General features: G+C 41.6%; 1 protein-coding gene across 3 annotated transcripts in view; it reads right to left on the minus strand.

The window, feature by feature from the left end:
• Nucleotides 1-4,790: 4,790 nt before the first annotated feature.
• adam22 (ADAM metallopeptidase domain 22) overlaps nucleotides 4,791-15,931 on the minus strand; it is a 131,124-nt gene continuing 119,983 nt past the window's right edge. For all 3 annotated transcript variants that reach the window (XM_066645547.1, XM_066645540.1, XM_066645555.1), the window contains 4 exons: nucleotides 14,430-14,530; nucleotides 13,722-13,788; nucleotides 7,737-7,860; nucleotides 4,791-7,287 (listed from right to left, as the gene is read on the minus strand). In XM_066645547.1, coding sequence (XP_066501644.1) covers nucleotides 7,267-7,287; nucleotides 7,737-7,860; nucleotides 13,722-13,788; nucleotides 14,430-14,530 — 313 coding nt within the window. In that variant the 3' untranslated portion in view covers nucleotides 4,791-7,266. The remainder of the gene's footprint in view (nucleotides 7,288-7,736; nucleotides 7,861-13,721; nucleotides 13,789-14,429; nucleotides 14,531-15,931) is intronic.

Raw genomic sequence — 15,931 nt, forward strand, 5'->3', positions numbered from 1 at the left:
ATATATTACAATACTGAATGATAACTGTAAGAAAAAAATATGGGCATTGACCATTTGTAATTGTTAGATTTATATACAGCATAATAATAATAATAATAATAAAAAAAAACAGCCATGAAGAGATCACTGGATCAAGTAGAAAAACAAACGACAGAATGATGCGTGAGACAAACGTAAGGCATTTATGAAATCTGCTGAAGCGAACTGACTGCAAACACGGTGCACTGCAGATTTTGTTCTCATTCTCCTGAAACAACCATAATACTTATTAACACTGTTTCTCTCTGATGAACTGACATGCGTTATAGACAATGAATAGCGGATTATGGACTGGGCAAAGTGGTTGTAAATGTGGACACTTTGCTGTGGTCTGAAGGAGTTTAAGTGTGGTCCATTGCAGCTGCTCAGATACTGGAGCACTGTACTCTTCAGTTACATTCAAGAGTGTTAGTCTGGTTCTGGCCCAGTTTTACCGGAGCTCAAATCCAGAACTCTGTAAAGATGTACAGTACATAGTCACAGCTGAGATTCATGACCTGTCCATGCTCCACCAACTAATCCTTTCTTAGAAACACAGCAACAAGACGGACTATTCAAAATAACCAGACGACTGCTGGGGTCTGAAAAACCAAAACAAAACAAAACAGTAAACTAATTTGTGAAGATGAAATAAAAAAATATATAGTTGTTTCTAAGGTCCATAATATATTATTTATTTGCCTTAAGTACAATTAAGTGTGGGAAATGCAGGGTAACGTTAACTTAATGCTAGCAGAATTTATATATTTATTTATTTTTTAATTGCAGCTTGTCCAACCTAGCAACAGTTGCCAGGAAAGAACACACTACATAGGGAGGAGCATGGATAGGTCAGTTACAGTGGACGACACAGTGTTGACCCTGGGCACGTTAACATTTTTTGGACAGTGAGGTGCTGATAGTATTGCTTGAGGTGTTGTTTTTTTTTTTTTTTTCCATTTTAATTGGCTTGTATTCAGTCTTCAGCAAGACCATGTGGAGCCATGCACTTCTACATTGTCCAGAAAATAACAGAGGTGTGATAGAGTGGATATGAAGGAGAGAAAGAGCATTAAATCATAACTCTACATAAACAAAGACACAGGGGAAACTGACCACACTATAAAAAGCTAAGTGTTCACAAAATAAAATCTCTTGCTAAATCTCAGATCACACAAAGGACTAGTTTAGTAGTAATCATCATAATGCACTTCATTTCTGCCAGGATTACATGTGTACATACAGGAATACAGGGGTTAGAGGGGGGAAAAAACATTACAAAGATGCCTTAGAAAAACTTCTTGCATGTTTTTTGGGGCGATGTTGAGAGTTAAGTTGCCATAATGTTCTTGTCTCATGTACAGTCTGAGTGCATACAGCAATAAGGTCAGTGCCCACAATGAGAAACCAACACGTCTTCGGAATACAGACACAGCAGGCTTTAGTGAAGATGAAGGCTATTTACAGATGAAGGCCAAACGTACACTATACAAACACAATACTTTATTCTTAAGAAACCTTAAAGGAATACTCCACTTTTCAACCTAATTTTAGTGTTTAGCATCAGTAGTGTACAGTCAGTCACCATGAGCGAATACATCCACACATTTCCTAGAACGCTGAAAGACCTGTAAACAGACTATAGATAGTCACCTTCCTTGTTTAAGGTGATAGTAACTGCAGGTGTTGTATGAAAATGATTGTGTTATAAATACCTGCAGGTTATGTGACAGGATTCATAGATTGAGAAGAGGTGGTACAGTGCAGTGAATGTCTTGTTCAATGTGCGGAAAATGTGTCTCAAACAAATGTCAGTGATTGCATTTGGTTGCCATAGGCCACAGCGTAAAGCAAGTAGCTTTAAGAATGTTTTTAACGTGTTTGGAAGCGTACAGTCGTACGGGTCGACAAGCAGTGGCAAAAATCCCAGTCTACAGACAGAAACTCCTGTCAGAACAAAACCGATGGACAGGGACCGTCTGCATGTTACTCGACTTGTGAATGAAAATCGCTTGCAGGCAAGAATTGCTTCTAGAAGCCAACACAGATCCTTCACAACCAATTTCTGAAAGAATACTCTGTAGGGATCTGCGTATCATGAACATGGCGTAAAGTGGGAGGCAAAAGGCTTCTGCTCACAAAGCTTCCCGGTTATGAAGAGATACAAAAGTTGGACTGTTCATGACTGGAAACTGCTAGGCATCATGTTCATCGTAGACCTCAGGAAGCCTTTAATGAGGACTACGCGCAAGGTGTGGCTCAAGCTGGAGGAAGGTGTGTGGTGCTCTGGGGATGTTTTAATTGTGTGTAAATGGGTCGTTTGACTGTCTGTGAGGAGTTGGTGTGTTCTCCCTGTGTCCGCGTGGGTTTCCTCCGGGTGCTCCGGTTTCCTCCCACAGTCCAAAAACACACGTTGGTAGGTGGATTGACGACTCAAAAGTGTCCGTAGGTGTGAATGAGTGTGTATCTGTGTTGCCCTGTGAAGGACTGGCGCCCCCTCCAGGGTGTATTCCCGCCTTGCGCCCAATGATTCCAGGTAGGCTCTGGACCCACCGCGACCCTGAACTGGATAAGCGCTTACAGATAATGAATGAATGGGTCGTTTGATTGTGGTGAGAGTAAATTTGAACCACGATGCCTACACTGAGCTGCTGGACAACTAGGTTTTGCTGTTTGCTCATCACTTTAGTAAAGAACATGATGAAAATGATGTATATGGTGTTTTTTCTCCAGAAAATGAGCTGAGCCATTTGTCCCACAGTGAAGGTGTAATATATTTTGTATAACACATACTTTATTAAATGTTACCATTTATCTACATATTACACAGGAAATATGATATTATCACAGCTACTGAGGTTACATGCAGATGCAATAGACATTAGGTTGAAAATGCTGTTGAATTCCTTTAAAGGCCTTAGTGACCGTTGCTGCAAAAATCACAGGCTTTTTTCATTACTCAGTCGCTGTCGAGCTGTAAACCAATGGCAAACAAGTGGAATTCAACTCCAAAATAAAAAAACTGAATGTAAGACTATGGATGACCTGAAAAACCTGAACGAGGTAAAGACACTGTTTCAGCCTATTTTTAGCGTTACATTCACAGAACCTCCAACGTGGTTAAAAGCAGGCCTCCATTTCCTTTTTATCACCTTCAGCTTCTTAATCCTTAGTCCCACGTACTTACAGAGCCGTCCAAGTCTCCCCCAAAATGAGTGCGTTTACATGCGTGCCATAATCTGATAACTTCAAAAAATAACATTTGGGCAATATTTGATAATCGACAAGTTCCCAAGCACTTTAGTCATCTGAGAATCAGACACCGCTAAGGTCAGAGATCTGACCACTGGCTGACTCATGGTAGACTTAGACTATCTGTCAGTTTGGGTCTTCTGTCATTATTTCATTGCTTAATTTCTAGGTTGTTTCTGGGTTGCCAACTTTCTGAAATCAAAATAAGGAAAGCAGAATCCAGAGAAACAGAATGCACTTTTAAACCCTTTTATTTTAAATCGTTAATTGATTACAGTAAGACCTGAAGTGAAAGACCCTTATTTGTCTAAGAATCTAAAGGACAGTCTCATCCTCTTTATATCATCAGATGTCCACTCAAATTGTCATAGAATGAATTGCTTTTTTTAGGACTCATATTTGTCTTACACTCAATCTATAAAATATCAGCTCTGACCTGCTGCTCTCAGACCGGCTGTAAAACAACCCCCTGTAGGAGGGACTGTGACTTCATTGGCTGCAGTGCTGAATGATGGGTAGATAACTCTGGCTGCTGATTGGATAAATTAAGGTCACGACCAATGAAAAGCGAGTTCTCTGTTCACATTTCTGTTCTACGGAGCCCCTAAAGGGACTGGGGGAAAAAAAAATACTATTGATTTTGCGTTCCCTTTATACATTGCGCTCCTTTGCAAATGTTTTATGACACAATTGTCTTTGTGGCTCAGTCAACACATCAGGACCCTGCAGTTTCCAGGGAAATCCAGCCACTTGAAACAGATATTGTATATGTATTTATTTATCTCTACTAACACAGTTTCGTTGCCAGTGCGACTCGTTCATACATCTGTAACGAACTGCCTCACATCAGAGAAAGTTGTGAGCAACAAGTTTATATACGTTCATCCTGAAAGTGCAGTCAGAACGCCGTTGTTCCACGTATCACCATAGTAACAGGTGTATAAGACGTAGGCAGCTTCGTGAAAGAAAGAAAAAGTGTTGACCCCGGCGCACTGGGGTAGGGGTCAAGCTAAGAATCTTAACGAAAAACCTTTACCAAGCAAAGTCTCTCGCAAAAATCCAGTCATTCAATAACAAGATGGAGGGTGTAACACACAGAGATCTCAGGGCACGCTGCGGACTGATTTTTACAGAGACGTGGCGCTGGCTCCAGACACGGCTGTGGAGCTAGAGCCGGTCGCTACACCATGCTTTTCGTTTTATCTGGGAATTCTGTTTTTTTATACATTTCATAGCAGTTAACAACACAGCAACAAACGTGAAAGACCCTTATTGGTCTAAGAATCTAAAGGACAGTCTCATCCTCATTATATCATCAGATGTCCAGTCAAAATGTCATAGAATGAATTGCTTTTTTAGGACTCATATGGATATGTTGGCGCTCCCCAATAACATATCCATGTTTTCTACTGAGAAGAGATGCTATGTCTTTATATTTCTGTCCAAGATCAAAGTAAAATTCAACGAGCTGCTCCATAGTTCACCTGACACGCACAACAAGCACATAATCAACAGCAAGCACAGTACTACGGAGCCCACAAAGTATTTGCGAGGGAACGCATTTACTTTGTGAAGGAACGCAAAATCAATAGTCTTTTTTTTTTTTTCCCCCAGGCCCTTTAGGGGCTCCGTACTGTTCTGTCTTTAAAAGTCGGCTAAAAATGTTCAGGTTCATTAAGAGAGCCACAGGGAGGGGGCGCTGTGGGAGTTAAATGACTGCTGATGTCACAGTCAAAACGGGTGGAGAACAGCACAATTTTTGGGTTAAAATAGAGACGAAGAAAGCTGTAAACAGACACAATACTCAGAAAATCTTTCACTCGACTTGTGCTCACAGGTATATGGCTTTATCCTCTAAATGTGTGTTTTGAGCCTCAGTTCGCTGAAAAATCTGCTGTGGTGTGTGCTTCTAAACTGCTTCTAAACAGTGTACACCTTCTTATTTCAAACTTTTCTGTTCCGTCAGCACCAGTTGCTGAAATTTGCTGTCTCTCAAAAACGGGTTTTTATCGTCAACACGTGTGTCTGTGTGCACCGTCGGGCTGTGTTTAGTTAAATTCACTCAACTTTGGGTTGACGGTAGAGGTGGGCGGATCGATCCAAATATCGATAATATCGATACCAACGCTGGTTTTGGTATTGATCAATACTCGTGGAAAAAGCTGCATATGGCGAAGACTTCCGGTATCAGTATCAGTATCGATATCGGCAATACTAGCCCTGTATTTACTTGGTACCGGATCGATACCAAAACTCCCAGGAACGCCCACCTCTAGTTGACGGATGTAAGGCCCAGCGCAGCTTGCCGGAGCACCCCCTTCCCCACGGTAATACCGTAAACCACGATAATATTTAGAGACGGTATGGTGGTATAAAAAAACGTAGATACCGCCCATCCCAACAACAAAACAAGTCCCATATTGGGTCAAAATGGAACACACCTTTCAGTGATTACTGTGATGTAGATCCAGGCTCACATAACTTCTGAAAGATCAAGCTGAGCCTAAACTAGTGACAGTGGGCACCTGTTTTCCTTTGTATACCTTGTTTCTTTACAGGTTTAATTAGACTTGTACTTTGAGTTACAGTTTGTTACTGCTTTCCAAGACACTCGTCTTTGTTTGTTTCTGTTTCTGCACATGCTCTGATGCAGATGAACAAAAGAGATCAAGGTAAAGGTAGACACATGCTGAACGACCCCATTGTTGAGCTAAAGTCCAGGACATACCAGCTTGAATAATCTGACAGTCGCAGTATTTCTGGTGTGTATGTAAATGCACTCACCGAAAACCACCTGACCGACAGCTTCTCAAAGACTGATCACAGCTTTAATCCTCAAACTACCAGACAACCTCACTGCAAGTGTCCATCACTAAAAACGCAGCTTCTACTCAAAGGTATTGTAGCGGAGCATCTGAAACCAGCTAGCTTTCTGCCATGGTCCAGGCTGAACTCCAGAGAGCATTAAAGATGCAGTTAAAGCGAGGGAATTATTAATAGTGCATCACATGGTCTGACCTCAGGGACATTCACAGATGCGATTGAAAACAAAAAGGATGAAGAAGAAGGCAGATTTTAAATTCATAGACAATCCTGATCCATAAAGAACATACAGACATGAACTCACGTTTCTTCTAGACCCTAACATTCGTAAGCACAAATAAAGAGGAAAATCAAAGAAAAAAAAAAGCACACAACACTCTGTGTTCTGCACTTTACATATTTACAGAAATCTCTGAGAAAAGAGGAAAGTATAACAGAGTAGGAGAGAGAGTGAATGGTGGGTGGGCCGGATGGAAATAGCTGTATTCGATGCACTCTACGAGGTCGAGAAAGCCTAAAAAATAAGCGATAAGTCTTACCGGCCTACGGAGCCTGTCCTCTGAGACATGCGGTCCCCAAACGTGACTGATCTTTAACGTAACATTTTTCATCCTCATCGTCCTCGTCTACAATGAGTCGATAAACATGTATTCTCATGCATACAGTGGAAGTTTCTACAGTTGAATGCGTGCTTTCAGGAACAAAAGTCACATTTGGGCTTTGATGGCCTTCTCACACGGACACCAATCACAAGACATTATTGGTGTTTGGGGATGTGGTTTCTACCAGGGGCGTGGTCATGAGGGCGGGGTTTGTTTTGGGGCGTGGCTCACAGTTTGATGCCCCGTCTCTTCTGCTGGCTCCTCTACTCAGCGTTGGCCGGAGTGGTCCAAAAGCAATGTTCCTCAGTCCCGTACTGGACGACTGCGGTGGCGGGAAAATGACGGCTGTGCTCTTCCAAAAGCTCAAGATCATGGGGGTGGGGGGTGTATTCGTGCCCACTGATGGAAGCTGGTGGTCCCGGAGGATCTGAATTCAATTCACCCTCTTTCTCCCAGTTGTTCTGTTTCGACTTCTCTTTTTCTCATGTGTTTGTTTCATTTATTTTGTATAAAAGCAGAGGAGAACGTAGTCTTTAAGCATCCTTAAGCAGAGCAGTTGCAAGGAGAGCCTTTATATTGATGTCTCCCACAGCTGAAAGACAGATTAAATTGAAATCTGAAGTTGGTAAATGTGCTACAAAGATTCTCTAAACGTTTATATACACAGATTTTCTTCTGAAATGAAGTGCATTTTTATGGAATAATTCCCTCGATGTTGGAACATGTTGAAACAAGTCAGGTCCTCCCTCCTACCCTCCTCCAGTAGTTACATAGTGCAGTTTCTGCAGTGCTGAGCCCTGAGTATCTACAACAGAGGCTCAATTCTCCATATTGCAGTTCAGTGAAACATCACAATGATTTTGAAATTATAATTTTAAGGTAAAAATATTACCTAGCGTTCCTTCAGTATGGAAGTCATTACCATAAAACTCTTTTTCCTTTGCTTCCTGACAGTTAGGAACAGTACAACGTCTTTTTTTTTACAACAACAGCACCCCATATAAATATCTAAAGACTGAAGTTTCCTGAGTTTCATCTTACCCTGGCACTTTGTCTGTTGGCCTTCCTCTCCTCATCCGGAAGTGGGGGCATGGGGTAGGGGTATCTTCGGCTGGAGGCGATGGAGCCCGTGGAAGAGGTCGGGGACTTGGCCGGTGACAGTGTCCTGTTGAGAACAGAGCAGAGAGAATTGTTCCAGTATTACAAGCACAACCTCATCTCTCAGGGGGCACATGCCTCATCCTATGGCACATCGTGGTTCAGGAGCTGTCTCCTTTGACCCCTTGCAGAGGCCAGAGGGAGCACTTCCAACACAAGACATCATCCAAGGTCTTGGAGGTCAGCAGTTCTGGCTTTTGCTGCCAGTACAGATACATTAGAGTCACATGAACAATTCTGGCTTTGTTGAACAAAGGCAATTGTTGCAAATGCACTACACCTACGCTCTGGACCACGTTTGCCCCTTTTTTGAGGGGATTCAGACAACATGGTGGATGTGATGAGGTCACGCCAAATACAATAGGTGGTGCTAGTGAGTACTACATAGATTACGAATGGTGCTGACTGATGTGGTCATTATGAGTTCATGAAGAGAAACACAACAGAGCAGTATGCATGCAAACAGCAGGGTCAGAGAGAAAAAATCTGTGTGACTGAGCAAAAAAGCTGGAAGCTGTAACAGAAAAGGAAGAAATCCAACTCAAATAAGATACAGCTGATGCACTGCAAAAAAGCATGTCTTGCCAAGAGAAATCATCCTAAATTAATTTATACGTTATTTTGTGGTGGTTTTAAGATTATTATGCACATATATATTTGGACCTGTTTTTACTTCTTTTAAAATACATTCATCAAATACAGGGACCTCACTACACCTGCGGATGAAAATATGTGCTCTGAGCATATAGCTTTCTATAAGAAAAATAATCTGCAGAAATCTTCTTATTCTTTAGGCTGCTCCTGTCAGGGGTCGCCCCAGCAGAACCGATCCGCATTATCAATTTGTTATTTTGTCATTATCAATCAATACACACTCGCACCTGTGGACAATTTTGAGTCGCCAATCCACCTACCAACTTGTGTTTTTGGACTGTGGGAGGAAACAGGAGCACCCGGAGGAAACCCACGCAGACACAGGGGTAACACACCACACTCCTCACAGACAATCACCTGGAGAAAACCCACGCAGACACAGGGAGAACACACCACACTCCTCACAGACAATCACCCGGAGGAAACCCACGCAGACACAGGGAGAACACACCACACTCCTCACAGACAGTCACCCGGAGGAAACCCACGCAGACACAGGGAGAACACACCACACTCCTCACAGACAGTCACCCGGAGGAAACCCACGCAGACACAGGGAGAACACACCACACTCCTCACAGACAGTCACCCGGAGGAAACCCACGCGGACACAGGGAGAACACACCACACTCCTCACAGACAGTCACCCGGAGGAAACCCACGCAGACACAGGGAGAACACACCACACTCCTCACAGACAGTCACCCGGAGGAAACCCACGCAGACACAGGGAGAACACACCACACTCCTCACAGACAGTCACCCGGAGGAAACCCACGCGGACACAGGGAGAACACACCACACTCCTCACAGACAGTCACCCGGAGGAAACCCACGCAGACACAGGGAGAACACACCACACTCCTCACAGACAGTCACCCGGAGGAAACCCACGCAGACACAGGGAGAACACACCACACTCCTCACAGACAGTCACCCGGAGGAAACCCACGCAGACACAGGGAGAACACACCACACTCCTCACAGACAGTCACCCGGAGGAAACCCACGCAGACACAGGGAGAACACACCACACTCCTCACAGACAGTCACCCGGAGGAAACCCACGCAGACACAGGGAGAACACACCACACTGCTCACAGACAGTCACCCGGAGGAAACCCACGCAGACACAGGGAGAACACACCACACTCCTCACAGACAGTCACCCGGAGGAAACCCACGCAGACACAGGGAGAACACACCACACTCCTCACAGACAGTCACCCAGAGCAGGACTCGAACCCACAACCTCCAGGCCCCAAAAGAAATGTAAAAAATAAAGGAAATTTTGTTTAGAAAAGAACAACTAAATCCCGTAATATTCATACAGAAATCTCAAAATGAAAAATACATGTCGATAAGATGATTTCACTTGCCAAGACATCAGTCAAAGATGATGCACTGGTATTATACATCTATTTAATTTCATGATGGATACAGATGTGTGAACGCAGCAGAACATATGACCAACCATAAACAATACAGGTAATGTAGTACAATGGGTGCTGACTAGTTGTGAGTCACAGAACTATGGAAAATGGAAAGAGAAAGAACAGGACTAATGGGGAATACACTCATTTGTTTCAGGATGTGATTAGGTAGTGTTCATATAAAAACGGAGATTTCAATTATGTGTGAACACAAATCTTCCAAACTGCAATACCACATCCATCTTTGGACACGTTTTTGGCTTTTCTTTTTTCTAATTTCCAGACCTAGGTCGGTTGGCACTGGAATCAGTAATCACAGTGTAACACTGAATGGAAAAATATTAGATACAATTGTACTGTAACATTTTAATTACCATTTGCTTACGTTTCAAAGCAGTTTACTGTGTCATTCTAAGAGGAGAAGTAAACTAGGATTTGCTTATTGTGAATTCACAATAATCCGAAACACAACTATACTGTGATACAGCTGTAACCTGCCGCACACTCACAACAACAACCCACTGAAGCCAACACTCACCTGCACCATCATACTACACTATTACTCATTTAGTGAATCTATGAACCTATACGGTATATTTCATGTTCTTTTAACAAAGTCCTGTCTGTTTTGTATTAATGTTTGCTATAATGCTCTTAGTTTTAGCCATTTTACTTACGTAGAGGGTGCAGGGAATTCTCGGAGAGACACCCTTTATAAAAACGTAATTGTAAATTACACTGAAACCAGTTTAAACATGGACGTCTGCTGCCAGAATTCATAACAAAATGCACCAAAATGCAAGGTGTATTATAATTCACTTGTGCCTTTGAGTAGTGCTACACTTTCTTTTACTTATTAGTTCTATTTTAATAAACGCCTTTTTCCTTTTATTGTTTTATTTGTCTTTTATATTTGAATTTGTTTTAAATCTATTTTAATAGCCTTGTACTTGCTTTTTTAAAATTTCAATTCTTCTACTGTAACATGTCTGTGCTGCACTGTAAAGCACTTTGAATTGCAAATGTGTACGAAAGGTGCTCTAGCAATAAACCTGCCTTGGCTTGGTTTTAAAACTGCAGCATTTTCACAGTGGTTACTGAGTAGATATATAAAACTCATTCAAAGTAACCGCTTCATCCTGATCAGGGTCATACATACAAACAAACAAGATACAAAGATAGTTATAGTCGTCAGACTTGGCCAAAAGTGGCCAATGTTGGTTTTACTGGTGTGACTACTTTGTATAAGCTCATTGTATTCAGAGGGATGCCCTTCAAAATGACCCTACATTCATGATCAAAGGTTCAGTGGCTCATGTAAATGAATAAAAACAACTAAATACAAAAAAGGGAAGAATGAATTGGGGAGAGGAATACAAAACAGTCTGAGTTAATACCTAAGATAGGGTCCCTCAGTGTTTTTATTGACATCTTCGACCCATTTAGTTACATAATACTCTGTTTTGAAGCAAGGGGTTAAATACCTGCAGGAGGAGGTGGGGGGAGGAGCGATGGTGAACACAGAAGGAGAGAGAGGAGGTGAGAAAGAGTGGAGGAGAGGAACAGGTGAAGAGAAAGAGAGAAAGAAGGAGTTGGTAAACCACAGCAGAGCACAGCACCCACATTCCCTACGGCCCACCAAGATGCAAGTGAGAGGACAGACTGATGGAACATCAGTATGGATGGGATTTGTAGTTCAGAAACGTTACGACCCAATTTTCCAGATTAAAAAATATATATATTATGTAATTAATTTGTTAAGACAAGACTCCGAAAGCTGCATCAGAAATGCAACACAGAAAATGATTAGGAAATTTCATTTTTAAATAAGATTTTGGACTAGAACACATTAAAAAGCACATGGTTTAAGAAAAAATATTAAAACTGCAACAAAAAATAATTTACTACACAGGATTTAGTGATTTACCATGATCAGCATTACAAATAAAAATAAAACACAGGACATACAAATAGGTCAAATTGGTGGTTTTAAATTGTAAATAAATGGCTACCAGGGATCACAAAGAAAATCTATCCATCTAAACTACATTGACTACACCTTAACCACTGAAATAAGAATGAAATCATTTAATAATTTGGTGTAATTCCCATTCAAATGCTATGCTAATGCTAATGTTATGCTAACTGACTGCTATGGTAACCATCTACTCAGAGCTACACGCTAATGTAATAATGATTATTAGACAATGCACAGATTATGCAGTAGCTAAAAGCAAAATAACAATCATAATAATCATAATGATGTGTGTGATTGTCTATTGGATTTTTATTGTAAAGGGTCAGTTGCATTTTGGTTCCCGTGGAGTTTCCTCTTCCCTGTGACATGCATTGGACAGAACTCTGAAAAATAAGTGTCATAGCCATAGTCCATGTTGCATTTCCAGCACGTGCATGTCCCTTTTAAAGGAGCAATCAGTCATTTTCTCCAATAATTCTTCAAATTCGGAAAACAACCATTATACTGTCACCTAGTGGCAAGATTTACTACTTAACCTGTTTAAATCATGGCTCTATGGAGTTCAAAGGAATTTGATTATTCCACCACGTGATTGATTTTATGAAAAAATGTAAAAATAATAAACACACACTGTTATAAAAATTGTTTATCGTTTTTGCTGTCAAAAATGACTGGTTGTTCTTTTTAAATGCGTGTCTCGCTCCAAAGACCAAAACCAGCAGAATGAAAAATTTCAGTTAATCACATTTCAAGAGCGCTTGAGTCAGCTTTCAACACATGCAAATAAACCCAAAGAAACAGTGGAAGCAAGCTTGGGTCTGTATGAATATCTAGGACATTATTTTCGTGTGCATGCACAACCACGACACCAGGGCTGCCCGCCAGTGAGGAAAATGCTGTCTACTGTTACACCGTTGTATGAAAAGCTTGGACACCCCTGGTCACATGACATGCTCCATAGGAATATAAACTGAAATGTATTTATTTTAAAGGAGTTGTTTTCTCCAGATTTAAACTAAGAAAGAGCCATTATACTGACACCTAATGGCCATTACAGAGACTCTCTACACAATTCATTCATTCATTCATTATCTGTAAGCGCTTATCCAGTTCAGGGTCGCGGTGGGTCCAGAGCCTACCTGGAATCATTGGGTGCAAGGCGGGAATACACCCTGGAGGGGGCGCCAGTCCTTCACAGGGCGACACACACTCACACATTCAAACCTATGGACACTTTTGAGTCGCCAATCCACCTACCAACGTGTGTTTTTGGACCGTGGGCAGAAACTGGAGCACCCGGAGGAAACTCATGCAGACACAGGGAGAACACACCTAACTCCTCACAGACAGTCACCCGGAGTGGGAAACGAACCCACAACCTTCAGGTCCCTGGAGCTGTGTGACTGCAACACTACCTGCTGCATCACCGTGCCACCCCACTCTCTACAAAATGAATATTTTAAACATTGCCTCTCCATTGTAAGGGACCTCCTCCATGGAACAAAACAGAGACGGGGTCATTCAGGGACTACAAAGTAATTTATTTCTTCCATCTCAGTTGCATTATCTAAAAATTTAAAAATAAGAAAATACTTGCTTTCATCATTAAAGGTTGCTATATGATGTACTGTTCCTTTAATGCACAATTTCTATATATTGGCTGATGTTAACATACTAGAATATGTTAAACAAAATCCCTCACTTGACCAGGGGTGTCTAAACCTTTGCTCGTGTTTGTAATTCTTATTATACAAATAAAAAGTGACTTATCTTCCTGTGAAATGGAAGTAACTTGTGACTTACTCTGTAGAGTTGGAGCGAGGACGGAACTTCTTCCCTTTCTGCTTCTTACGGTTTCCGCTTATGTTCCCTACAAAAGATTATGTAAAAAAAAAGAAAGAAAAGAAACATGCATACAGATGAGCTAGTAGTGTACGTTTCTCATAATCATCAGTTTTGTCATTTTATATAAAATAATAGGGACAACAGAGATAGGACGTTGTCCGGTTACAGTAAGAGAATTCAGCTACTCTCGTGTCCACTTAGAATGAAACAAATGCCCAGGGCTAAGAGTGGGTCAGAAGGATGTAAATCCTGGAAATTGGATTGACTATTGTGGCTCAGGACTAATAACCTAACATTAGTTCCTGACCTCACTAAGAACAAAGGGAAATAAGCAGCTTATTACTAACACTCTATTATCTCAACTACTGATTTCAGAGGAAAATCTGCATCAGGATGTGTCCACAAACATTTGGCCATATAATGCCTTATAAAATACTTTTAATAATAGATTATTACATGCTAGTGTTTTTCTCTACACATAAAACTAAAGGCCTTCTACATTTATTTGTGGCTGAAAAAGTAGTCAGTAACTGTAACACATTTTATTATCTATGACAACAATTATTGTAACAATATTTAACAGTAACACATTTCGTTCACACTTTTCTTGACTTATCGGAAGCTTGTGAACAGTAATGTATTTGGGGCTGTATCTTGGAGTGTTACCTTGCCATGAGTTGCTTCTAGGTCGTCCGTTTTCACAGATGTCAGAAATGTGTTTGGCGTCTGGGATCCTCTCACTCCAGGAATGAGACAATCCATTAGACCTTCAGACCAAAGAGTCAAACCCAGAGACACAGTTAAAATTTACTATTAAAAGGTGGATATTCTTAAATGAATAGTTCTGTGAAAAATCCAGTTCGCACAATTAAAATTAAATTACATTTATTTCACTCTACAAATGATATTTACTCTACATATGATATGGGATGACTGGATTGAACAGTACAAGAAATATTGGTGCTATACTATGATTAGTAATGTCTTTATTAAAGAAAGCAGTGTTTTCTGCTTTATACTTCATTGATTGTCTGTAACCGCTTATTCAGTTCATGGACGCGGTGGGTCCGGACCCTACCCGGAATCATTGGACGCAAAGTGGGAACACACCCTGGAGGGGGCGTCAGTCCTTCACAGGGCAACACACACTCACACATTCACTTACACACTCACACCTACAGACACTTTTGAGTCACCAATACACCTACCAACGTGTGTTTTTAGACTGTGGGAGGAAACCGGAGCACCCGGAGGAAACCCACGCAGACACGGGGAGAACACACCAACTCCTCACAGACAGTCACCCGGAGGAAACCCACGCAGACACAGGGAGAACACACCAACTCCTCACAGACAGTCACCCGGAGGAAACCCACGCAGACACAGAGAGAACACACCACACTGCTCACAGACAGTCACCCAGAGGAAACCCACGCAGACACAGAGAGAACACACCACACTCCTCACAGACAGTCACCCGGAGGAAACCCACGCAGACACAGGGAGAACACACCAACTCCTCACAGACAGTCACCCGGAGCGGGACTCAAACCCACAACCTCCAGGTCACTGGAGCTGTGTGACTGCGACACTACCTGCTGCTCCACGGTGCCGCCCCTTTATACTTCAAATATTAATCATTTTATTAATTCAGTCATTCGTCCTATAGAATCACGTCATCCTGCTCCTGAATCACTGGACACAAGCCAGGAACACACCCTTGAGGCTGCACCAGCACATCACAGGGTTTCACACACTCACACCTGTGGACAGTTTCACACTGTCAGTCCACATATGGGAAGGGACTGAACCCAAAACCCCAGGACCCTGGAGCTGTGTGTCATTGACAGCGCTTGCACCAAAAAACTGCCTCTTTATAAATAAAATCATTAATATAAATAAATGTACTGAATATAGGCAGTAAATCATCATATATTTGTTAATTATTCAAATATTTTTGTCCGGTTTTCTGAAAAAAAATAATTTGGTTGTGTAAATTAGATTTTTCACAGATCTTTTGCTTCCAAACAACAAATCAAGAGTCTGAAGACGACACAAACACCTCAGAACAAGTGACAAGTGACGTGAACGACATCAATGGCATGAATGATGTGAATGATATGATTAATGTTAATGACAGCAGCGACAGCACACTGAAAAGCAGGATG

This window comes from Hoplias malabaricus, chromosome 1 (genome assembly GCF_029633855.1).
Source record: "Hoplias malabaricus isolate fHopMal1 chromosome 1, fHopMal1.hap1, whole genome shotgun sequence".
NCBI classification, from domain to species: Eukaryota; Metazoa; Chordata; class Actinopteri; order Characiformes; family Erythrinidae; genus Hoplias; species Hoplias malabaricus.